This window comes from Glycine max, chromosome 18 (assembly GCF_000004515.6).
Source record: "Glycine max cultivar Williams 82 chromosome 18, Glycine_max_v4.0, whole genome shotgun sequence".
Lineage (NCBI taxonomy): Eukaryota > Viridiplantae > Streptophyta > Magnoliopsida > Fabales > Fabaceae > Glycine > Glycine max.
The window spans coordinates 29,391,525-29,418,648 of NC_038254.2; the positions used below are offsets into that span (position 1 = coordinate 29,391,525).

Consider the following 27,124-nt stretch of genomic DNA (forward strand, 5'->3'; position numbering starts at 1 on the left):
AAAAGATACCTCACAAAATATATATATGTATGTTTAGGTAGCAAGATACCTTGGATATGCATATATATAGCAAACATACCTCACAAAATATATATATGTATGTTTAGGTAGCAAGATACCTTGGATATGCATGTATATAGCAAAAATATCTCACAAAACATATATATGTATGTTTAGGTAGCAAGATACCTTGGACACGCATGTATATAGCAAAATACCTCACAAAAATATACATATGTTTAGGTAGCAAAATACCTCATGGAAAAAGAAAAAAGAGAGAAAAAAGAAAAAAATAATAATTTGTCTAGCTAAAAAACCAACATGCTTTTGAAAAGAGATAACTTCCAGCTTTTCTTTGAAAAAATTCACTGATCATAACTAGTTTTTGAAAAAAAAATGTGAATACAATTGAAGAGTGAATGCTGTGAAAATTTTCCCGAACGCCCAAAATAGACTCGGATGAATGCATGAATTGATAAAAAAACATATTTTGAAAACACTGGGTTGACTAAAATAGAGAAAATGAATCCTGAGCCCTAGTATCACATGACCATAAAAACTTGATGCTTGAGTGTCCACATAGGTGCATGCATGACCAGTTTTGCATAAAATTTCCTAATCATCATTGTTGCATGTGTATCATGGAAATAATGTGGGACATCCCCTTTATCCCCGAGCCGTTGGCCAAACCCTGACATATATCATGTCCAGCCGTTCTACAAGCCTTGAGCCAAAATCCTAACTTACCATAAACCTTGACCTAGGGTGAGAATGTCAATCCTTGCCCTCGGAAGAAAACAAAAAAAGAAAATTCCCGATCAAAGAGTGGGAGAAAGCAAAAAAAAAAAAAAATCCCAATGGAAGAGTGAGAGAAAGCAAAAAAAAGAAGAAAGAAAATTCCCGATCAAGGATCGGAAGAAAACAAAAGAAATATGCAGAAAGGTCTTTGGACCAGACAACATTTGAACAATACAGAATTGTCACCAAGTAAACAAAAAAGAAAGGAAACCACGACCTAAGGTGGGCTCGATGACATGCGGAGACAAATTATGGTCATCCGCGCACCTTTTCGCATCCAGAGACGATCGAATTCGATGGCACGCAGAGACAAATTATGGTCATTCTGCACCTTTTGTCATCCAGAGGCGGCGAGCCCGATGACAGGCGGAGACAAATTATGGTCATCCGCGCACCTTTTCGCCATCCAGAGATGATTGAGTCCGATGGCACGCAGAGACAAATTATGGTCATTCTGCACCTTTGTCATCCAGAGGTGGCGGGCCCGATGACATGCGGAGACAAATTATGGTCATCCGCACACCTTTTCACCATCCAGAGATGATTGAGTCTGATGGCACGCAGAGATAAATTATGGTCATTCTGCACCTTTGTCATCTAGAGGCGGCGGGCCCGATGACATGCGGAGACAAATTATGGTCATCCGCACACCTTTTCGCCATCCATAGACGATCGAGTCCGATGGCACGCAGAGACAAATTATGGTCATTCTGTACTTTTTTCATTCAGAGGAGGCGGGCCCGATGATATGCGGGGAACCATTTGGTCCCGCACTTTTTTCACCTTTTGTCATCCAGAGACGGCGGGCCCGATGACATGCGGGGGAACCTTATGGTCCTGCACCTTTTTCACCTTTTTTCATCCAGAGACAGCGGGTCCGATGACATGCGGGGGAACCTTATGGTCCCGCACCCTTTTTCACTATCCAGAGACAATCAAGTTTGATAGCACGCGAAGACAAATTATGGTCATCTGCACCTTCTTTTCTTCGCTATCCAGGGACAATCAAGCCCGATAGCATGCGGAGACAAATCATGGTCATCCGAACGCTTTTGCTATCTATAGGACTCGATGCCTGATAGCACGCAGAGACTAACATCATCTTCTGCACCTTTTGTCATCCACAGACAGCGAGTCAGGTGGTGGGCGGAGATACCTTATGGTCATCCGCGCCTTTCGTCAACCGAGGGGAATGAATTCGACGGTATCTGGATGATGTTGGTCATTCGGTGCTGATCATTTTCAAAATTTTTGCAGGTTTTTACTCTCGTCATCCGAAAACATTCAAAGCCCAACGACGCGCGGGATTCTTCTCTGCTGGGCAGAGACGATCGGGTGCAATAGCGAAGGTTCCACTGGCAGGGATATCGACCAGCCGAATGATGTTCTGCTCGAACGAAATTAGTGTCTTATCTTTACTTCCCTTTTATCTCCAATAAAAGATAAGTAAAGAGGGGCAACTGTCATACCTTAATTTCGTTTGGGGACCATTGTTTGGTGGCATGCAACCTTCGCTTGACCGCTTCGAGGTACTTGACACGCATCGTTAGGCAATCCGTGAAGTTCCATGACATGTCGAGAGTCGAAAGGAAGCATTATTGCGCAATCCATAAAGTTCCGTAACATTCCAGAAGTCAAAGAGGGGATGGTTGCATAATCCGTAAAGTTTCGCGACATTACGGAAAGAAAACAAGAGAAAGGGGATTGTTCTAAAGATCCCTCATCCCCTTGGCTATGCATTTCAGCTGTTTTGGGTGAAAAAAATTGTTTCCGTGAAGAAAATCCTAGCCAAAGTGCTTCCGTAACGCTTCCAAGACGTTTCCGTGAGCAAATCCGTGAAGGTTTTCCGTCGTTCTTCACCGTTCTTCGTTCTTCAACGGGTAAGTTTTCGAATCCGAGACTTTTAATTCATTCCTTGTTTTTTTAGCTTTCATCTTCATTTCGTTCATTTTTGGTTTTCTTTTCTTTCATTTTTAACGAGCTTTAACCGATCATTTAAGCTGTTTTCTCACCTAATAAATGATAAAATGAATTTCAACCGATCATTTGCGTTGTAATCTCATTTAATCACTGTTAAAACAAAATCTAACTGATCGTTCACGTTGTAATCTCGGTTAAACCAAAAAAGGCAAAATAATAATAAAATAATCAAAATATCTTGAAAAATAATAATAAAATAATCAAAATATCTTTGAATAAAATAATCAAAAAAAATCAATCGGGCGTTTTTCTTTGGAAGTTTCCTTGGATCAATTGACTAATAACCAAAGTGAAACTAAGGCTAAAATCAACTCACAAATCAAGCTTTGTCCCAAAAATCACTAAAAACCGTTTTAAGGTCCAACGCCTTAAACGGTCCTCTTTGCTTTTATCGGTTAACATGGACCGTTCAAAAGCATAAAATCAACATGTAACTTTACCGCTTTTGCAAGAACTACGTAGGTTTGATTTCCTCATCGCAATTGAGGATACGTAGGAGCAAAAGCTCCGCTTTTGTCGACCACCCCAAGAGATCGTTAATGGTCCAACGCCTTAACGTTTCTCTCCTTTCAAAAAAAAAAATAAAGAGATCGTTAATGGTCCAACACCTTAACATTTCTCTCCTTTCAAAATCAAAAGATCGTTTAATGGTCCAACGCCTTAAATGACCTTTTGTTCAGTTAAAATATATCTTGCAAAAAAGGATAAAGACAACTTAACCAACGTTTAGTTCTCGAAGAACTACGTAGGTTTGATTTCCTTATCGCAATTGAGGAATACGTAGGAGCAAGGGAAACACCCTTGTCGACCACAAAAAGATAAAAAATACAAAAAGGCATAAAAAGACATAAAAACGTAAAAGGGAAATAAAACAAATTGAAGTCATATTTGCACACTTGATTAAAGGCTGTCGTCCCTTGTGACGGGCGCGTGAGTGCTAATACCTTCCCTGTGCGTAAATACAACTCCCGAACCTTTCACACTTAAAGTTCGTAGACCACGTCTTTTCCGATTTTTCCGACGTTTTCCTCGAATAAACGTTGGTGGCAACTCCGCACATCTTCCTTTCTTGGAAGACGCACCAGTGAGCCCTCGCGTCGCCCTCCCGTCGAAGGGTAGGTTGTGATAAATTAATTACCAGGTGGATTAATTGATTACTTCTCTCTCATTTGAGTGTTCAAGGGTGAAAAAAGAACACTTTAATCAATTACTTAGGTCATCTAATCGATTAAATTGTTCTTGAGTTGTTTTCCAGATGTTGGATGAACACTTTACTCGATCACTTGGATAATCTAATCGATTAATTCGTTGAAATAATCGATTACAGGTGGTTATAACTGTTTTCTCTATATATAACCAGTTGGTGTTCGCATCTAAATAATCTGAAAATCAAGAGATGATTATCATTACATCACGAAAATTACTTCTTAGCCTCAAAATGAGCAAGATTTCGTGCTTTCAATAGTGAATGAGAGAAGAGAAGAAAAGAGCTTTATAGTAACTCATAACTTCTTAATCTTTTGATTTGGAAGATCTTTTCTTGAAAGTGAGTTATGTCTTTTGAGTAAAAAAAGATCAACTTTTCAATTCAACAAGGTTTTTGTGGAAAAATTGGTCAGGTTGTATCTCTCCTACTTGGTTTTTTCATGTGTATGGTTTTTACACTGTCTTGTGTTTATGCGTGAATTGCTTACGACATGTTAGAATATGATAAACTAGTTTGGGCTAAGAATAGGGTTTTGTTAGGCTTATATTCACAGAGGGTCCTAGTGTTGGATGCCTTAGTCTCTTTTTTTGGGGTGAGAATTGTAGATTGATTATGATTGCTTCTAAGAATTCTTGATGCATAGTGGAAATCTAATTCAAGTTGTGGATTAGATAACTAGCTCAGCTTCTCTAGAAATAGAGAGTGAACCAATATAAAAGATTGTGTCTTTTTCTCTTGTTCATATCTTTCACTCATTTAAGGTTTAATCAACTTATTCAATTTTTTTTTATCAAAGATTTAAAGATTCAAGTTTATTGATTGTGAAAGAAAGGATGTTAATGAAGGATCGTGTGTAAGAAAGGATTGATTAAGTATTGATTATGTTCGATTCATATTTTTTTTGTGATACGATCTGCATAGAAAAGTTTTTTGTTGAAACTCCAATCCCAACCATCCACATAATTTCTCAAAAGCCAAGATCCCTCCCTTTAAACCTCTTAACATTCATTCAACACAAAACCAGATCCAAGTCTAGAATTCCCCAACCCAAAATTCATCCATCACTATTTCTGACTTATTGGGATCCTAAACATGCTAAGCAAGCTTTGGCTGACCCTAACTAGTTAGAAGCTATGGAACAAGAGTATAAAACACTCATGAAAAATAATACTTGGAATTTAGTTCCCGTTTCTCGTTAACAAATAACTAATTGGTTGTAAGTGGGTGTTTGAGTTAAAAAGAATGCAGATGGATCAATTGACATATATAAAGCTAGACTAGTAGCTAAGGGATTTCATCAAGTTCAAGGGTTTGATTTTTATGAGACATTTTCTCTAGTGGTGAAACCTGTCACCATTATACTCATCATCACTCTAGCCATCACTAATCATTGGGATTTTTTCTAGCTAGATGTGAATAATGCATTCTTTAATGGAATTCTTGAGGAAACAATATATATGATTCAACCTCCATGATTTGAATAGCCTAATCCCAACCATTCACACAATTTCTCAAAAGCCAAAATGAAAGTTTGGCTATTAGGATGTAGTTGTGATAGGCAAACTTGGTAAAAGTTCATAATACTAACTTGGAAAGGAGAAAAGGGAAGCCGAAGATTGAGATCTTTAAAATATGTGTTGTACATAATGATATGAAACTGATGTAGTTGGGATGAGAAAATTTGGTAAAAGTTCAAAAGGGTGCTTTGAAGGGAGGAAGAGGAAGTCGAATACTAAATTCTTCAACACGTACATAGTGATCTAAACCTGTCAAGGCCAAATTATGTCAAATCCTTTGCTATGGATAGAAGATACATTGACTAAGACAAGACATATGACATTCATTATTTTTTAGGACATATGATGATCATATCTTATTAAGATTTGTTTTCTTTATTAGGACTTTATTTTATCTTTGGATTTATTTTATTTATATTTTATTAAGATGTGTTTTCTTTATTAGGATTTTATCTTTAGTTCATAAGATTAGAATTTATTTTTTATTACTTGTTTTTCTACTTTCCTATAAATAAGAAGTCATGTAATAGAGAACCAGAATAAAAATAAATTGAATATTAATCAATTCAGTATTTTTTCTATTGTGAAAGTCTTTCTTTTTTCTTCTGTTTAAAATTTATAGTATTAATTCTACAAGCATATCACAGTTAGGATCCATTTTCTCATCATTTTTTTTCTTGATTTCAAGAGAGAACGAGATTACTTCAACCATAACAGCTCAATAGTAGTGTGGTGAGTGTCACCTTTTTCTGTATACTCTCTAGTGTAAGAGTCATGGATTGGCTTAGACGCGGCCTATCTAGGGGTTCAAGGAATAGCAAAACCCCAAATATCCAAACGCAGTCCAACTCCGAAGTACAGCAACACCTAGAAGAAAGCATATACGGGATTACCGAGGAACTCATCAACCACATCAAGACCTTCACCCTTGACACCTTTAAGAATTTCCCTCTCCAAGGTTTTCTCTTTTAGTATCTGTCCCCTTGCTGAACGAAAATAGTGCGATTTATGGGTTCCGTTTTTTAATTTCCGATTTTCGTAATTTTGATTGCCTGTGTTTTCCCATTCACCCCAGATTATATAAATTTCTTTAATTCCTATACTAATACTAAGTAAATAGTAATCATAGATTGCTTGGAATTGGAAGCATTGGTTTCTCACTCTTCGTAGGGAAACCCAATAATGATACGGTGCTATTTTTCATTTATCTATTTTTTTATACAAAGTTTATTTTATTTTATTTTAACTGTGTTTTGGTTGCAGATGAAGTTGAAGGCAGTTATGGGGAAGACACTCAATCCTCTTCAACCAAAGTTCGAAATGAACTTTCTCAGTGGCAAGAGAAACATGCAATCCTCGTACTCTCAAGAGTCAAGGTTTGTCTTCAATTATTCTTGTTTGTTTGCTTGTGATGTTGAAATATTAAACAGTAAAACTACTTGTGTTCTTTTATGGAAATAGAGAACTTTACCTTCGTCTGTATACCAAGTATTGCAAGGCTGATGGTACTCCTTAATGTAATCTATAAAATCATGTATGTTATTCTAGTCTGCTTGCATTACATTGCTCAGTACCCATCCTGTCGACTACTAGTCTTTTTTTTTTTTTTTTACGATAGACCAATCCCGATGAATCTAAGTGGAGTCAAGTGGACCCATTTGAAGGAACAAAAGTCTCCCGCAACTTTTTTTTTTTCCTTTTCACAAGACTCAAACTTGGAACCTTACTTAAAAATAAACTATTTATACAAATAGGTACAACCGCAAAAGTGTTATTCCACTGGGTGATGTCTTTGGTAAGTGACTAAGGTTAAGGGTTTCAACAAGTTTTACATTGACTGTCGAGTTTCTAACATAACGGTCCTTTACTCGAGCCAGGGACCAGCTATGAGACCATAGTCTTTGTACAAATAGGTAGTGTTTTAAATTGACTATGTTGACTTCAAATGATTATAGTAGCCTTAGATTCTAAATAAGTATCTTTTCCCAATTGGGTTAATGATAGCTAATGATTATGTTAGGAATCTCTTTCTGAGATTGGAAGACTGAAATCCTAACAAAGAAAACTCTCCATCACAGAAGAATAAAATACTGAAACTTACTCTTTATTGAACAAAGAACCAAGAACACAATAGAACCAAGGTAAACAAGTTTACCCCCAAAAGGAGCACTCTCCTTTTCTCACTGGAACTCCCAGTTAAATTGATTATCAAAATATCCCCTCCCATCTACAACAGAGGGACTATATAAGGGAATACATTCTTCCTAACAAACCCAATAACAAACTGTAACAAATTCCTATCAAAAGCTAAATAACAAACTAATAACAGATATAACAAACTCCTAATCAGTCACAAAAAAGACCCAGTCAATTACAAGTATTTGCCCCTTTATATCCTATATTTGACCCTTTCTTCCTTCTATAATAAACCTTTAGAGGTTTATCATAGTTAGAGTGCATCCTGAAATCATTCCCAACAGATTACTTTATAATTTATCTCTTGCTTGCCAATGTGTGGATAGCTAACTTTGCGGTGCTAAGAAATTTTATCCAGCTAACAGCTAACAAGAGAAATACATTTCATAACTTTGCCATTTGAAAAGTTCATGATGTATTGGATAAGCACATTAAAAGCATGGAACATGAGAAAAAATTCATCATGCGTATAATGATGTTTTCTTAAGGATACATGACAGTAGATATAATAAGAATGAAAATGAGGAAGCTTAGTTAAAAGGGCTTATAAACTCAAATGCTGAAGTGTGCTTATAATTTCAAATTATCAATTTCCCCTAATTTGTCTAAAAGGTTGAGGCAGCAAATGAAGCAATTTCGCACTCTGAGACAGTCTGGTGTGTGGTTTCCTGTTGGTATTATTTCTGCCTTTTGTGTGCCTGTTTTTCTTCTACTGTTGAAAATATTTTAAGAGCAATAACAAAAGCAAAGAAGAAGTGACACTATTATCCTTATAGATCTATGTTGGTTGGTGAATGCAGAGTGTCAATTTTCAATTTCTAATTTGGTAACTGAACTTCAATTATCAACCAAAAGCATAACTGGATATGATAGGGAAGCACTCAGTTGTATATTTGAGCGAAAAAAGCTGAGAATGTTCTTTTCTACCTATCTCTTCGAGAGGGTTTCTATTTATCTGATGTGAGGAGACTGGAAAGTTCCTTTTAACCTTCTCTATTTTTTCACTTATTTTGCTTTTCTTTTTTGTTTGCTTTCTATTACCTTTAAAGCATCCCTTATTTTTTCAGTGTGTACCTCTTTTCTCTCCTATGAAATTCTTATATCCTTTTGCATCTGTACTTGGTGAAAGTCATCCCTCTGAATTCTGATACTATTTCATATTACCAAATACGTACTTTATTGAATGCTTTAAGTTTAAGCTGATAAATAAGGGTTATAATGTTTCTTAAAATTGAATTAACCCATTATTAGTGATTAGAGTTTGTTAATCCAATGTGACTTCACAAGAGAGACCCTCAATGTCGCTACTCAAAACAACAACCCTTCTTCCCATATCTTCTCACACCACCACCTTCCCATTCCTTCTACCCAGGCACAGCTTCACCAAGACACTAGATCCACAAGCTCTTCCCAATGAGACTCTTCTATTTAGGCCCTCCACCTGTGACATACTGGTTTTGAATCTTTGATAATATTTTCTACCTTAAAAAAAAGAAACAAAATGAAAATTTACATTGTAACTTCCTTTGATATATGTAACTATCTGTATCACATTTCACTAACAGAACTGAGCCACCTTTTCCTGCTACTGGGCAATTTGTCTTCATTATTTTGAACAATCCAGTTTTTATAATTTGACAAGATTCATGGAAAGTGGAATAAATTGAATAAATTCATCACTTATGGCTGTTGATTGATTTTGTAGTACTGTAGTCAGTTAAGATGATTGTGTGTAAAACTGAGCACATTTAGATTCAGCAGCTGCAAGCATGATCAATTATTAATGCAATATGTTGCACAGGACAATTAATGTATTAGTATTATATTTAATAAGTTTTTATTATCTTAGTCTTTCCCAATTCATGAAAAGTTCTTTGTTTGAAAAGAAAAAAAAGAAAAAAAAATGGAAAAGGAGGGGAACTGAATTTATTCCCCTGTATTAGAATTCTAAAGGAGATGAAAATGGGATTTCATTAACAAGTAATAGAATGGTATGGATGAGTTTATATAGACAGAATTGTTGTTGAGACAGCTGTCAAAAGTCAAAACAGAACTAACACTCTATAACTACACGGTGCTAGCAGTTGAATAACTGCTGCACTTACATACTCTAATACTCCCCTCAAACTCGAGGTGGTTGAGTGCTTGGAAGAGACTAAATCACATTGGGTTTGCCTCTTAAGTACATAAACCGAGTGGTAGTAAAGGTTTTGCCAAAACATCTGCCCACTGGTCAAGTGCAGGATTGTGCTGAATGACTAGTTGCTTTGCTAGGATCCTTTCTCGAACAAAAAAGACATCTATCACCATATGCTAGGTTCTATTGTGAAGAACTGGATTATGAGCTAGTGCAACAACACTTTGATTATCACAAAAAACTGTTGCTGTGGTGAAGGAACACCCAGTTCTGTTTGCAGAGTTTGAATCCAAAAGTATTTCTGCTGAAGTTTGTGCCTAACTTCTGTATTCTGCCTCTGTGCTGGACCTGGCCACTACTTGCTGCTTGCAGGACCACCATGAAATGAGATTTGGACACAAGAAAACGGCTGCACCAGAGGTGGATCGTCTATCATCAAATTCGGATGCCCAGTCAGCATCACAAAGGGCTCTTATAGGGAAAGGGTGACCCAAAACAGCAGACTTTAATTATAAACTGTTAGGGACCAAAACACAGAAATGATAGTGAAACAGTAAATGATGGAATGTAATTATTATTTGCCGACAAAAGAGAATACAGAGGATAAGAATCCTACTTCCACAGAGCTACATTCCTACAGAGAGGCTACAGCCATCTGTCCATAACTGAATTTTCTAAATTTCCAGATACCCCTTCTCACTCATCAAACCTTCCCTAAATACCCTCAGATCCCCTCTCACACCTTTGGCAATTCTGTTATGCCAACTGCCACCTCACCTTTCCTTTTCTCACCCTTGTTTCTCCTAGCATACACCCTCCATATTTTGGACCATCCTACTTCTAAGGCCACACTCCCAATCCTTTCATAAACCATGAGACACTGTGCCCTTTAAGTATCTTAAAATCCGTTTAACTGCCACCCAATGTTGTTCCAAAGGGTTTGACATAAACTAACAAACCTTTTTGACTGCTAACCTGATCTCTCTGGTCTGGTAATTGTGGTGTATTGCAAGGCTCCAATCACAAATCTGTAGAATGTAGGATCAGAGAATAAATCTGCCCCAGATTTAGTTAACTTGCAGTTGGTGACCTTGGGAGAAGAAATGAGCTGAGCATTAGTCATTTTGGTTTTCTGAAGAAGATTCCTTATGTATTTACTCTGAGTAAGCACTAGAGAATAGTCTTTCAAAGTCCTGACTTCAATACCCAGAAAATAAGTCCAACTTGCCAAGTTGCTTGAGCGAGAAACTGGAATTGAGTTTGGATGTAAGCTGCTGCACTAACTGAGATGAGCTTCCAGTGATGACAATGTCATCAACGCAGGCTAGAAGATATATAGTGTGAGAGTTTGACTTGTAAACAAACAAAGAGGGACCACACTTGCTTGCTACAAATCCCATACAGAGTTTTACTTAACCTGCAAACCAGTGAGGTATTAGACTGTTCAAATCATGGAGGTTGAATCATATATACTGTTTCCTCAAGAATTCCATGAAGGAATGCATTATTCACATCTAGCTGAAAAAGATCCCAATGATTAGTGATGGCTAGAGTGATGATGAGTCTAATGGTGACAGGTTTCACCACTGGAGAAAAAGTCTCATGAAAATCAAACCCTTGAACTTGATGAAATCCCTTAGCTACTAGTCTAGCTTTATATCTGTTAATCGATCCATCTGCATTCTCTTTAACTCAAACACCCACTTACAGCCAATTGGTTTTCTGTTAGGAGGAAGGGGAACTAAATCCCAAGTATTATTTTTCACAAGTGTTGTATACTCTTGTTGCATAGTTTCTAACCAGTTGGGGTCAGCCCAAGCTTGCTTAACACCTTTAGGTTCCCAATAAGTCAGAAACAGTGATGGATGAATTCTGGGTTGGTGAATTCCAGACTTGGATCTGGTTTGCGTTGAATGAGTGTTAGGAGGTTTAGAGCGAGGAGAAACATAATTGGAAGATGAGGAAGTGGAATCTGAGGAAGGCGAGACATGATGTGATGGAGTGGGAGAAGTGTGTAAGGGTGGAGAAACTGGATGTGAGGATCAGAATTATCACTGGGAGGTTCAGAAGCATTAGGAACAGCCTCAGAGGACTGTGCAGAATGTTCAGAAGCATTAGGGACAGCCTCAGAGGACCGTGCAGGAACATTTGAGGGACCAGAAACAGGAGAATGATGAGACTCAAGGGAATTGGATGAAGGGCTCTGTGGGGATACCGAAGTGGGAATCTGAACAGTAGGAATAATGGGAATAGAGGTGGGAGAAAAATGAGTAGATGGTGAAGGGGTTGGATTGGGGTTAGGAGTGATGTCAAACAACTCTTTATAAGGAAATCTGAGTTCATTAAAGACCACATCTTTTGAGATAAGCGACCTTCCTGAAGGGGATAGACTCTTATAGCCTTTATGAGAAGTTGAGTATCCCAAGAAAATGCACTCATGGGACCAGAATTCCAGTTTGTGACTGTTAACAAACTTGTTTGATTTGTTTTCTCCCATTTCCTATCCTGGGATATATTGTGCTTACATTTGACCCCTTATTTGAGAACAAACGCAAAGGTTGTTTGATATTTTAAAACCTAATGAATAGCTTTTCAAAGGATGTAGACGTGGCTGTATTAGCATGTCAGGCTCATTTTTTATCCTGGAATAATGATTATGAACTTTTTCAGAATGAATGATTTGTGAAAGAACTAGTTACTTGATGTCTATGTTGTTTTGGGTTTTATTTCCAACTTTTCTAATTAGCTCTGCCCTTTGCAAAAATATTAAGAGTAGGATTAAGTGCAATATGTTGAAATCTTGAAATCTCCTACAAATTCCCATACATGAACGATGGAGGAAGGTTTGCAATATGTCTAACATGTCATTGGCTTTTGTTTATTAGGCGGGGGTAGAAAGTACAGGAATGGGTAGCGTTTTAACAATGTATTTGCCCAGCTATTGGTTCTTGTCGAGACTGAATATAGTCTGATTTTGGAACCATCTGCCTGGAGTTTTAACTACATGTATTCACTGTACCTCTGGTACTTGATTATATATATATATATATATATATATAAGTTATCTTTGCCGAGCAAAAAAAAAAAGGGGACTAAGTCTTTGTGGATGTGCTATACTAGCACCTGGTCCCAGGACCTCCCTTGTAACAAATAACAACAACGAAAACAAGCAAGCCTTTTTCTACTAGATGGCATCGGCTAGATGGACTACATTAGCAAGTGTTAAACTGTTAATAAATTATAATTAAGGAAATTATGCTATTATCTTGTTTGACATTGTTGGGAATGATTTCGGGATGCACTCTAACTATGATAAACCTCTACAGGTTTATTATAGAAGGAAGAAAGGGTCCAATATAGGTTATAAAGGGGCAAATACTTGTAATTGACGGGGTCCTTTTTGTAACTGATTAAGAGTTTGTTATATCTATTATTAGTTTCTTATTTAGCTTTTGATAGCAATCTGTTACAGTTTGTTATTAGGTCTGTTAGGAAGAATGTATTTCTTTATATAGTCCCTCTGTTGTAGATGGGAGGGGATCTTTTTGGAAAATCATTTTAACTGGGAGTTCCAGTGAGAAAAGGAGAGTGCTCCTTTTGGGGGTAAACTTGTTTACCTTGGTTCTATTGTGCTCTTGGTTCTTTGTTCAATAAAGTGGAAGTTTCAGTATTCTATTCTTCTGTGAGGGAGAGTTTTGTTTGTTAGGATTTTAGTATTCCAATCTCAGAAGGAGATTCCTAACAAATTGGTCCGACCTGCCGGATATAACATCATCACAAAGGAGAATTGGGTTGGATCGTTGGAGAAGGCAATTGATGTACCTGGGGAGAAGTTGATAGAGATGAAGACAGATATAGATTTCATCAAAGATTTGTTGTTACAAATGAACAAGAAAACACCTTCAGTAGTGGGAGACCATTTTGTGAACAAGAATGAAAAGCCTTGGGAGTTAGAGGAGGAGAGTGGCAAAACTGAGGAAGATGAGGATGTGCCTCTTCGTTCTTGGGTCAAGAAAGTAGAATTACCCACTTTCGAAGGTCATGATCCATTGGGGTGGCTGGCCAGAGCTGAAAAATTCTTTGAGGTGTAGCAAGTTAAACCCTAAGAGAGGTTAAGGCTAGCATTCATTAGTATGGAGGGGAATGCAGTACACTGGTTGCAGTACTGGCGTCTAAAATCCAAGAATCCATCTTGGAAAGAATTCTCAGACGCTTTGATAAGAAGGTTTGGAGGAAATGGGAGAGGAACGGTATATGAAAGACTGGCTTCTCTAAGACAAATCGGAGGAGTCGAGGAGTATGTTCCAGAATTTGAGCTTCTGGTTGCTCAAGCCAAACCTAGTGTGGAGGATCAAATCTTGGGGTATTTCTTGGCTGGTGTGCGCCAAGATATTAGAAGTCTAGTTTGCCCACATGATCCTAGGGACCTCACACGAGCCATGGAGGTAGCATGTGACGTTGAAGAAGCAATGAAACAGATGCGAGGCTATGGGAACACACAAGGACGAGGTGCGAGTTCGAGTTTTAGGTACCAAGGTGGCGGTGGAGTTATACCTCGTGCAGGGGCGTTTGGAGGTGCAAATAGTGCCCAAGCGTCCAACGGTGGGACTCGGAATTCACAAGGATCCATGTCTTTAGTGGCCAAACCAAGTTTCTCTAGAAGCAAGGGAACTCGAACCATTCCTTATGCTGAGTATGTCAAGAGGAGAGACAAAGGAAGGTGTTATCATTGTGGAAATGCTTTTGGACCAGGTCACCGCTGTCCCGAAAAAATCATGAGGGTGTTAATCTTGGCCGAGGATGAGCAGAAAGATGATAATGGAGAGATTTCAAGAATGGAAGAGGAGAACGAACATGAGGAAAAGAGAGAGGAAGCTCCTGATGTGGAATGTCAATGGATGGATCTTTCAGTATGTTCAGCAAGAGGATTGACACAACCTCAAACTATGAAGTTAAAAGGTGAATTGCAGGGGCAAGAAGTGTTGATCTTGATAGACAGTGAAGCAAGTCACAATTTTGTATCCAGCAAATTGGGACTCAAGCTCGAATCAACCAAACCCTATTATGTAAGATTAGGGGATGGGAATAGAAAATCTACTCAGGGTTGCTGCAAGAACCTGAAGGTGCAACTAGGGCCGTATATGATGGAAGGAGATTTCTTTTTGTTTGACTTAGGAGGAGTTGACTTGATTCTTGGTGTGGCCTGGTTGGCCACTTTGGGGGAAATTAAAGCAAATTGGCAGACCCTAAGCATGTCCTTCATTCATCAAGGATAGAATATGATCATACAAGGAGATCCTAGAATGTCCAAGGCAATGATTTCTTCCAAGGCACTTAAGAAACTTGCCAAGGCAGAAGTAGACATAATGTCTATACTCTGGGTTGTGGAGAAAAGTAATATAGAAGAGGAAGGGCTGACAGCAGACCAAACCAGAAAATTACAGGGGGTATTATCTGAATTTGCAACAGTTTTTCATGAACCAAAAGGGTTGCCACCTCCTAGAGGGATAGATCACCGAATTCCAATTAAAGCTGGGACAGATCCAATTAATGTAAGGCCTTATCGTTATCCCCACTTGCAGAAAAATGAGATAGAAACCTAGGTAGTTGAGATGTTGGCTTCAGGAATCATTAGACCTAGCAACAACCCATATTCCAGTCCAATTATCTTGGTCAAGAAGAAGATGGAAGTTGGAGGTTTTGCGTGGACTACCGGACTCTAAACAAAGCTACAATACGAGACAAATTCCTCATTCCAGTGATAAAGGAATTGTTGGATGAACTAAGTGGAACTGTGTATTTCTCCAAAATAGATATAAGGGCTGGATATCACCAAATAAGAATGCACGAGCCAGACATTCCAAAAACAGCTTTCAGAACTCGTCAAGGGTATTACGAATCTCTAGTAATGCCATTTGGATTAACAAATGCTCCAGCAACTTTCCAATGTGCTATGAATGCCACCCTTAAGCCTTTTCTTCGAAGGTATGCCTTGGTTTTCTTTGATGGTATTTTGGTTTATAGCAAAACATGGGAGGATCATTTAAAGCACTTGAGACAAGTGCTGGCCAGATTATTAGAACACTCTTTCTTTGTCAATAAGTAGAAGTGTACTTTTGGAAAAACTAAGATAGGATACTTTGAACATATTATCTCTAAGGATGGGGTATCAATGGATCCCCAAAAGATTGAAGCTATTCTGCAGTGGCCCTTACCCAAGACTCTTAAAGCTTTGAGAGGGTTTTTGGGACTTACTGGGTACATAGAAGATTCATTTGCAACTATGGACAAATAGCTCGACCCCTAACTGATTTATCGAAGAAGGAAAATTTCAAGTGGACTAGTAAAAGTACTGAGGCCTTTACCCAGTTGGAGCAGGCTGTCACCACAGCTCCTGTACTATCAATGCCAGATTTCTTAAAAAAATTCTCCATAGAATGTGATGCATCGAGAAAGGGAGTAGGGGCTGTGTTAACTCAAGAAAAAAGGCCTATTGCTTATTTCAGCAAGGCTTTGGCAGATTCAACACTCACTAAATCAGTTTATGAAAAGGAATTGATGGCCCTAGTTCTAGCAATTCAACACTGGAGGCCTTATCTCTCAGGTAAGAAATTCTCTGTGTTTACTGATCAGAAGAGTCTAAGGTACCTCTTGGAACAAAGAATAACAACTCAGAATCAACAAAACTGGTTGGCAAAATTGTTGGGGTATGAGTTTTGAAATTGTGTACAAGGTTGGGGCTTCAAATAGAGTTGTCGAGGCATTGTCTAGGAGGGATGAAGATAAGGAACTACAAGGAATAGCAAGGCCTTTCTGGCCTGACATTGCAGAATTTGATGAAGAAGTTAAGAAGGATCTTGTCTTAGCCCAAAGTCTAGAGGACTTAAAAGTAGACCCTAACTCACATCCTCAATATACCTTGGAGCAAGACAGACTATACTATAAAGGCAGGTTAGTTTTATTAACAGATTCAACATGGATCCCTAAACTCCTCCAGAAATTCCATACTTCTCCTATAGGTGGGCATTCAGGTATCTACAGAACTTATAGAAGGATGGCTCAATCCCTTTTCTGGATTGACATGAAGGGGACAATCACTAATTTTGTAGCAGCCTGCCATGTGTGTCAAATGAGTAAATATCAGGCTTCTTCTCTAGCAGGGTTACTGCAACCATTGTGGGACTTCTTCCTAAATCAAAAGGCTTTGATGTTGTGCTTGTAGTAGTGGATAGGTTGAGTAAATATGGACATTTCATTTTGATCAAATACCCATATACTGCTAGGTCCATAGCCAAGATTTTTGTTAAAGAAATCATCAGATTACATGGATTGCCAATCTCCATTGTTAGTGACAGGGATCCCACCTTCATGAGTCATTTTTGGCAGGAACTTTTCAGATTACAGGGAACTACTTTGAACATGAGTACAGCCTACCATCATGAGTCTGATAGACAAACAGAGGTCCTTAACAGAACCTTGGAGACTTATCTCAGGTGTTTTTGTTCCGAGCAGCCAAAATCCTGGGCAGGATTCATACCTTGGGCTGAATACTGGTATAATACCAGCTTTCAAGGGGCTGCACACTGCACACCATTTGAAGTGGTTTATGGGAGGCCACCACCTTCTTTGGCTAGGTTTGTTCCTGGAGAAACGTTAGTGGAAGTTGTTGCACAAGACCTCATAGACAGAGATGAGGCTTTGAAGCAGCTCAAATTTCATTTACAGAAAGCACAAAATCAGATGGCTCATTATGCAAATGTGCATAGGAAAATCTCTCAAATTCAGCTAGGAGATTGGGTTTATCTCAGAATCAGGCCTCATAGACAAATTTCCATGCCTACCAAGATACATCCTAAACTAGCTGCCAAGTATTATGGACCTTATTTGGTATTAAAACAAATTGGAGCTGTAGCCATCAAATTACAACTTCTAGAGCAGGCTCGGATACACCCAATATTCCATGTATCCCAGCTTAAGAAGGCAGCAGTGCACCATCCAGTTGAACTTGAACTTCCAACAGAATTGCAAGGCACAACAGAGATTTACCAGCCTTTCCAGATTTTGGGTACTAGAACCGTCAATCTCTCAGGGACAGAAATCTCCCAGGTGTTGGTCCAGTGGCAAGGAAAACTCCTGGAGGAAGCTACTTGGGAAGACATCTTCTCCATCAGAAATCAGTTTCCAGATTTCAACCTTGAGGGCAAGGTTGTTTATGAGGAAGGGAGTATTGTTGGGAATGATTTCGGGATGCACTCTAACTATGATAAACCTCTACAAGTTTATTATAGAAGGAAGAAAAAGTCCAATATAGGATATAGAGGGACAAATACTTGTAATTGATTAGGAGTTTGTTATATCTGTTATTAGTTTGTTATTTAACCTTTGATAGGAATCTGTTGCAGTTTGTTATTAGGTCTGTTAGGAAGAATGTATTCCTTTATATAGTCCCTCTGTTGTAGATGGGAGGGGATCTTTTTGGAAAATCATTTTAATTGGGAGTTCTAGTGAGAAAAGGAGAGTGCTCCTTTTGGGGGTAAACTTGTTTACCTTGGTTCTATTGTACTCTTGGTTTTGTGTTCAATAAAGAGGAAGTTTTAGTATTCTATTCTTGTGTGAGTGAGAGTTTTCTTTGTTAGGATTTCAGTATTCCAATCTCAAAAGGAGATTCCTAACAAACATGATTTGCTTTGCATAGTTTTTCAGTTCAATAGGAAGTTAAATGGTTTACCTCCACCTGCCTTTTCTTTATCTTCTTACCATGTTAATGAAATCTTTTATTTACAAACAAAAAGGGGAATTGTCTATCTTCGTGCTTCATATGATACAAGTGATGCATAGAGTGACCGTTAGTGAGGGCATTAATAGTAATTTATATGGGTATTTCACCATCCCCAACAGTCATCTTTGATTTGGTTACTGTTTTTGCATTGATGTTCTGAAGTCACTAAATTTTAGTGGTTGTCACTTGTCAGTATTTCTTCATAGTCATTACCTGCAATCTGTAGGCATCAACAAAGGCTTGAAATTATTGCCACACATTTTATGCTTTTGATAAACTTCTCACACAGAGATGTTTGCTGATAAGGTATATGTCTCTGTTTATATGCATTTGGAATTATGTAAACTCTCGCTAAATAGTTTTTTTAATGAGTGGTGTCAGTGTCACTGGCATATGTTAGCCTATTTGCATGTGCATTTAATGTTTTTAGTGTATCTTATTAATAACTTTGTGATGTGACTTTATTCTAAACAATACTCTCTTCATCCCTATTTATAAGACATTGTTGGTTGCTTTATGCTTATTAAGAAAATTGGTTAAATTTAGGTATTAGCATTAAATTGTCTGTAATAATAATATTATGGGTTTTGGTTATATTCCAGGAAATGTCTCAACTGAGATATGTACTGTGTCCTCGCCATTTGAAGGAAAGTCAATTCTGGAAAATTTACTTTAAGCTTGCTAGGAGCCATGTTCTTGAGTAAGTCTTACAAATTCTTGTTGTTGTATGATTATTTACAAATGAGTAAAACTAAAATTCTCTAAGAGTGTGTTTGGATGAATAGAATTTAAAATTTTTTAAATTTTAAGAATTTCAAATATTTCAATTGAAATTCTTTTATTTTCAAAATTGTGTTTGGATAAAAAAAATTAAAATTGTGAGTGTGAAAGAAAATGAATGCAAAGAGAAAAGAAGATATGATTGGTGTGTTTTCAAAGAGAAGAATACCAATGCAGCATGGGGAGTTGTCGCAGGGAAATCGAGACACGATGATGTACATTACTACACCCGACCACAACATTCAGTCAACAGCGCAAGGTATGGCCCAAGCCCTTTGTGCCGGCAAGCACTTTCGCTGCGTGATAGGTAACGACGACTGCTCCCCTGACTAGCGGGTGCAGTTCTACGTACCCCCTACGCCCACACCTGATCGATGCTCTGCAAGCTCAGACGGTGTTTCTTGAAGAGGATCATCGGTGTGAGGGAAGAGTCGTGAGTTTGAGAATGAGATTTCGAGAACTTTCAGGTGGAAGAGAGGATTAAAGTTATAAAGGAAATACGCGAACGATTTGGAAAATTCTTCTATCAAGAAGAGAATTTCAATTTCTCACCTTTTAGAAGGAAATTGAAATTCCACATTTTTAGTTGTTTAAAATTCTATTTTAAAATTCCAAAAATTTAAATTCTTCACAAAAAACATCCAAATAATGAATTTTAGATTACAAAAATTTTGAGAACTTTCAGGTGGAAGAGAGGATGAAGGTTATAAAGGAAATACGCGATCGTTTTGGAAGATTCTTCTATCAAGAAGAGAATTTCAATTTCTCATCTTTTAGAAGGAAATTGAAATTCCACATTTTTAGTTGTTCAAAATTCTATTTTAAAATTTCAAAAATTTAAATTTTTCACAAAAAACATCCAAACGATCTCTGATGAATTACTTTCCTCAGTTAAAATTCTCTATCCAAACGCACTCTAAGGTTTTTGCTAATTATATCATAGATAGTATACCAGTATTTTACTCTGTAATGCTGTGTGTCTTAGATGATTACATCTCATCTTTATTTATAATGGCGAAATCAGAATCAGTATTGAGTACATATTAATCAATTACTGATTATTAGGTAATTAAATATCAATCAGAATCATAAGTTTCTATGTAATAATAAATACAAGATGATGTAAAGATAAATGTAATCTAAAAGATAGTAGCTGCTTTGAGAATTGTGCTATCTTTGTATGTTCTTCCGCTCCCCATATTTTGTGCATGCACACAATCACAATGCATATACTGACACATGCATGGACACCAAATCAACAAAAAGAGGGGGAGAAGGAAAAATGTCCAAGACATACTTTGATGAAATATGACACCCCTTCATTGCTGCTAATCAGATATGAGCTTCGTGACATACAACGGGAGAAACTGAAACAGATGGCAGTGGAAGATGAGAAATCTTCAGATAACAATCCGTATGAAGTTGAAATGGCAGAAGCAAATCATGAAAACTTTATTGAGCCTCTACCGCCCTCATAGAATAAAAACACTAACATTGGTTGGTGGCATGAATGGAACAGGTATTAAACTATTAATTTCTTCAGCGTTGAAGGGACTATAGCGTTGCAAGTTTGAAAATGCATTCCTTGAGTTGATATCATGATATTGTTCTGAAGTTAGTCTCAAGTATTTGCTGTCAATCTGTAGCTATTGACATTGTTCCTTGATTCTTGACATAATTTTGCTGACAGATAAATGGTGTGGAATCCTTGGAAACTTCTCATGGCGGTTCTTGGTTATAGAGGCAAGCTATTTCTTCATTTTAAAAGTTTAAGATGCCCGACAATCAAATCACGAATCCAAAAACTTCACAAATGTATCACTGATGCTGTTGCTGAGTAATTAGTTTGGTTTCTGATATATGTCCCTCCTCATCATTCTTATCATAGTCAATCAGAAAACAATGGATAAATGTACAAAATCTGTTTCGAATGATGGAGTTGGCTATAACGATTTTGGATTTAACATTAATGTTTACCAATTACCATAAATGTTGATAACTTCCTTTTTACAAGGTTTTTTTACAGCTTGTTCAATTGTCAAGTGTTAGGTGACGTTAAGTGTAATAAAAGAATGTGTTTTTATTAATTTGTATGATCAGTGATTAATTGAATAATTAAGGAAATGATGGAAAATGATTCAAATAAGTATTATTAATGATATATTTAGATCCTTTTATTAATTTTTTTTCAATATCTTTTACGATTTTGGTATTTAATGTATTTAATTTGGAGAAATGAATATTTACTCTTCTATTTAAACTATCTCTAATATTGAATAATCACTTCCTTTCCATATCCATATTTTGTCTTATATAAGGCTTTATAGGTTGGCTTCATTTACCTTATCACTTCCTTCCTATTTCTTTTATTTTCTTTTTTGATAATGGTAATTGAATTTCTTCTTTGATATCAAAAAAATGGAATTAATATTAAAATATTGGCACTATTATGCTATAATGAAATTAATATTAAAGATTGATTCTCTTTAAAATTACATAATAAAAATTTTGATTCAAATTCCAAATTTTATTTTATTTGAAAAATTAATATTAATATTTATAAAAAAAAACTGTGATTTTAATTTCCATACTTCATAAAATGAATATTCTAAAATGGAAAATCACTATTAACAATAATTTGAATTTCATTTAACCATATAACAAAAATTATATAATCAAATCAAATATGGAAATTAAGTAAATATATTTGATTATGGTTAAAGATACTGGAAAGGAAAATTACTAATAATAATTAAAATTAATTTAATTCCTTCTTAAATTCAAAAATTAAAAACTAATTTTTTTTATAAAAAAATTGAAACTCAAAACTTAAAACTAACTCAAACAATACCTTAATGTTTAGTTTTTGTTAATTATTGGTTTATATTTTCTAACAAATTATTTTAAAAAGTATTTTCTAACAAATTAAATGAACTAAAATAATTTATACCAATACAATAATGTACTTAAGTTTTAATAAAAGATTAAAATGAATTTTTAAAAATAAAATGTTGTAGACAAATTAAAGGTATTACCTATTAATTACCTATTACTATTAATAAGAATTTTTTGTTTCACTTTTAATAAGAAAATGCATATTACGTATAAATTTTACTGTTTTTAAATGCCTATTAATATTAAGTGGATTTGAATAAACTATTTTTTCAAATGAGTAAATTATTATTGAGAATAAAAATAACATTAATGCATTGTTAAAAATTCTAAAAATAGTAATTGGATAAAAATTTGTCTCCTTCAATAAACTTTTAGCTATAAATTGTTTAAAGTTAATGAGACCTAATAAGGAAAATATTTATGTCAAATTAATAATATTTTAATGAGTCATTATATTGAAATTTAAAATTGAATTTCAAGTTTCCATATTATAATTTCTTTATAGAATTTCCATATATTATAGTTGATAGCAATTATCTTTGAATAAAAAATTAATTAAATCACCCAATTTGACGGATCTAATAAAAGTTGCATTTTTTCTTATTTTAAAGTTGATAGGAATAAATTTAAATTGATATAAAATTTAATGTAATTATCTGATAAATCAAGTCTATTTTCTTTTTTTATATATAACTTCATATATATTTATTTTTGTATTAGGGAAAATTGAAATTTATTGACAAGTTGATAAGTTGTAAATGTTGAAACTCACTACTGTTTAAATTAAAAACAAAATCGTTGACAATCAGTAACATAAAAAATTCTTACAAATTATATAAATATAGAGGTTTTTAATGAATGATGTATGGAAAAAATAATTTATTTCATAAAATACGTTTAGAGCATATTTTTTCATTCTTGATCAATAATAACATCACATGTTATCTTGTATTTTGTACACATTACTTTTTAAGAATAATTGTTTGTTTTTTTGTTCATATTTATACTAATCTTTCATGTCCTACATACATAAATATCTTTTGTACAATTTAATCAAGTTAATCTTTAATGTCTTTCATATATGAAAAGTGAGATTTACAATTAACATAAGAATTAATCATTGGAGATGAAATTTTTTTAATATAGATTTTTAGCCGATCAAAATTAGAATTCCTCTAAAATAATTAATATATATTTAATTACATAACCAAAATAAAAATATTATTTTCTCTATGCAAAATTTGTATCTACAATTATTTTTTAAGAAAATAATTATTTATTTTTATTTATCATCTTTAAACTTAAAGAAATTCTTTGATATTTTTTTTTTAAATTGGACAAATTTTAATTTTCTTTTATACATTAATATTTATATGCCAATATATTAAAATAAAAGTTATACATATGTAAAACATAACACATAAGAATGAATAATCTTTTATGCTTAAATATATTTTTGAACTTTGATAAATGCCCGTACTTTATTTTTGGTCCACAATAAATGTATTTTTATGTCCGCCTCTAGTTTGATTTAAAAGTATTTTTAATCTGTTATGCTTAAATGTATTTCTATGCTTGTCTTTTTTTTTATTTAAATAATATATTAAATATTTTATTTTATGAACTTATACAGTACGAATAAAATTTTTAAAAATGAAGTTTAATATTTTTCATGAAAGTATGAACAAACATTTAGACTTAACTTATCAACTTATCATATAGATATATAAAACATAACATATGATGATGAACATTTTTTTTTTAAAAAAAAACAACAGGAAGGAGGATTTGATTTGTATTCATGGGGATAAACGTTTTTACTAAAATATTGTCTAGTCAAAATTAAAATTTCTTTTATATGATTAATATATATTTAATTACACAATAAAAATCAAATTAATTCAACATAACCAGTACTATTTTCTCCACATAAAATTAGTGTTTAAAATTATTTTTTAAGCAAACAATTATTTGATTTTTATTTATTATCTTATTTAAATAAATTATTCATGATTTTCTTCTACCTAGACAAATTTTAATTTTATTTGATAAATTGATATGTAAATTCTAACACAATAAAATAAAAATTATATAAAAAAAATATACTACAAAGGGATGTATTTTTTTTATATATAAAAGCAAGTAGAAAATTAATTCAATTCATTCATGGGGATGAAGGACTTGAAAACATATTAATATCTAAATTATATTATGATCAAATCATGTTTTTTAATGTAGTTCCATTTAGAACTTGTAGGTCTTAATCTTTTTCATCAATGAAGTATTTTACTTCTTGAAGATCAATGACAGCGGAATGGAGAAAGAGGAAAAGTGATTGGAGACGTCACTTCTTCAAGAAGAAGATGAGTCAAGAACAAGCTCACCACCATAAGAAGTTATGGATAAGAGTTTGAAGGTAGGAGAAGATGAGTGGAGGGAGAAGGAGAGAGGGGAATGAAATTTTGAGAGAGAAGAGGAAGAATGAAGTCTGAACTTTAAAGTCTAATTTTTCAAATGATCAAAGTTAAAAAAATATACATACACGACCTCTATTTATAGTCTAAGTGTCACACAAAATTGAAAGAAATTTGAATTTCTATTCAAATTTCACTTGAATTTGAATTTGAATTTGTAGAACCAAATTTGGAGCCAAAATTTCACTAATTATTATTAGTGAATTTCAGTTATGGTTTAGCCCAATAATCCAAGATCAAGTCCAAGATCCTCTACTAAGTGTACTTAGGTGTCATGAGACATATAAAACATGAAGGACATGCACAATGCGTGACTATATAATGTGACAATAGGGTGTAACAAGCAAATGCTCATCTCCCCATTATGAAATTTAATTGGATTGGACTTCTCCCAATTCAATTAAATTTCTCTCCCAACACATACATAAAATAGTACACTTAATGCACATAAAATTACAAAATTACCCATAATACAAAAACTAGTCTAAGTGCCCTAAAATACAAGGGTTAAAAAATCTTACATTACTAGGGTACCCTCCGTACACTATGGAGCCCTAAACACAAGACCCAAAAATAATGAAATCCTAATCTAATATGTACAAAGATAGTTGAACTCATACTTAGCCCATGGATCCAAAATCTACCCTAAAGCTCATAGAACCCTAGGGCCATCTCCTGCATCTCTGGTCCAATCTTCTTAGAGTTTTCAATCCAATGCCCTTTGGGGTAGGATTGCATCACTTTTTTATTAAAATAATTTTCATTTAAATGTATTTTTTATGGCTACCTATTTCTTGGCTTAAATAATATACTGAATGTTTTATTTAACAAACATAAAAAGTAAGAAAAAATATAAAAAAGAGGGACGATTATTTTTTGTTAAAATTTGAAGAGAAAATTATACTTAATTTAACATATAAAATATAACACATAAGGATGAATATTTTTTATAAAAAAATGTAGGAAAATTTACATTGAATTCACACGGATAAACTTTCTTCCTATAGATTTTGGTCCAATTAAAACAAAAATTTATATTCATACTTAATATATATTTAATTACAATCATCATAATTATTATTATTATTACAAGAAAAATTAGTGTCTAAAAATAAATTTTAAGTAAATAATTCTTCATTTATTTATTATTATTTTCACTTAAATAAAGTATTCATGTTTTTCTTTTACCTAGACACATTTTAATTTACTTTTAGGCATTGATATGTATATAAATTATATATATAATATAACACATAGCTATGATTTTTTTTTTATTAAAGCAACTAGAAATTTCCACTTAATTAAAAAGGTAGATAATTTACATGAAGTCACATTTATCTTTAAAATTTTATGGTAAAATTATATTTTTTTTTTATTATAATAGTTTTTATTTGAATTTACTTTTTTATGATTATCTCTTTCTTAATTTAAATAATTTATTAAATGTTTTATTTTATGAACATGAAACGTATGAAACAAATATAACAAATAATGAAGAATATTTTTTTTTATGAAAATATGAAAAAAATATAACAAATTACATTCATTAAATATAAAAATAAAAGTTCTTAAGCATTCTTGATATCCCAAGTAATGCATGGCTTAAAATCTGGTTACTTAAGATTGACTAAGTAGAGATGTTAAAATGGTGGAGGGAAGTTCAATATTTGAAAAGCTAAAAATAGACTCTTTTGGTCAAATAGTTAAAGGAAAGGGTTTTGGTCAACTTAATAATGAAATTGTGGTAAATATGTGAAACTTTTATCTAAAATGAAATATTAGAGTTTTAATGATACTTTTAGCTTGCTAATGAGTTTATGATGACTTTGAATAGTGAAATTGAAGGTTTTAAGACAACTGGTGATTTAGAAATTTTAATTAAGATAATTATATATAATTAAGTTTAATTGAGTCTTAAAAAAATTTATGAAATGGATATGCTTTAAAATTTATTTATTTGTTTGTCTAAGACCTAGAGAGACCAAAAACATTTGAGAACCCTAACCCTAACAGGCCTAACTTAACCCTAATTGGACCTTGTATTGGCCCAATTAAAGAGGAAAAATATGGACTCTTTGGCCTTTGTAGGTGCCCAACCCAAGTGCGGGGTAGAGGTGTTTTTTTTGTTTTAAAAGCTACTTTACTCTCCTCTTCATTTCATGTTACAACCTTAGCCTCTTCCAAGTTTATCATTTCTAAAAGCTCCTCCAGTTCTCTCTAGATTTTTTGCCTCATTCTTCAAACTCTCTTGCCCAAATCCAAGTTTGTTGTAGAGGAAGCAAAGAGCTACAAGTAGGTGGTGGTCTTCTTTTTGCATTTTTTAGAAAAAAAGGGTTTTTGAGGTACGAGGAGTTTTTCTAT

General features: G+C 34.4%; 1 protein-coding gene across 2 annotated transcripts; it reads left to right on the forward strand.

The window, feature by feature from the left end:
- The first annotated feature begins 6,109 nt into the window (after positions 1 to 6,109).
- Positions 6,110 to 21,404, forward strand: LOC100805729 (uncharacterized). Of its 2 annotated transcripts, NM_001253227.1 has the most exon segments (5): positions 6,171 to 6,460; positions 6,766 to 6,878; positions 19,217 to 19,314; positions 20,731 to 20,913; positions 21,085 to 21,380. In NM_001253227.1, coding segments are annotated over 4 exon segments (537 nt in total). In that variant the 5' UTR covers positions 6,171 to 6,276; the 3' UTR covers positions 20,873 to 20,913; positions 21,085 to 21,380.
- The last annotated feature ends 5,720 nt before the right edge of the window (positions 21,405 to 27,124 follow it).

Excerpts from the sequence above, each read along its gene's own strand:
- LOC100805729 (XM_006601763.3), top strand. The coding sequence starts at position 6,277 with ATGGATTGGCTTAGACGCGGCCTATCTAGGGGTTCAAGGAATAGCAAA. Across the intron at positions 6,461-6,765 it reads TAAGAATTTCCCTCTCCAAG|ATGAAGTTGAAGGCAGTTAT; the intron begins GTTTTCTCTTTT and ends TTTTGGTTGCAG. Across the intron at positions 6,879-19,216 it reads TCGTACTCTCAAGAGTCAAG|GAAATGTCTCAACTGAGATA; the intron begins GTTTGTCTTCAA and ends GTTATATTCCAG.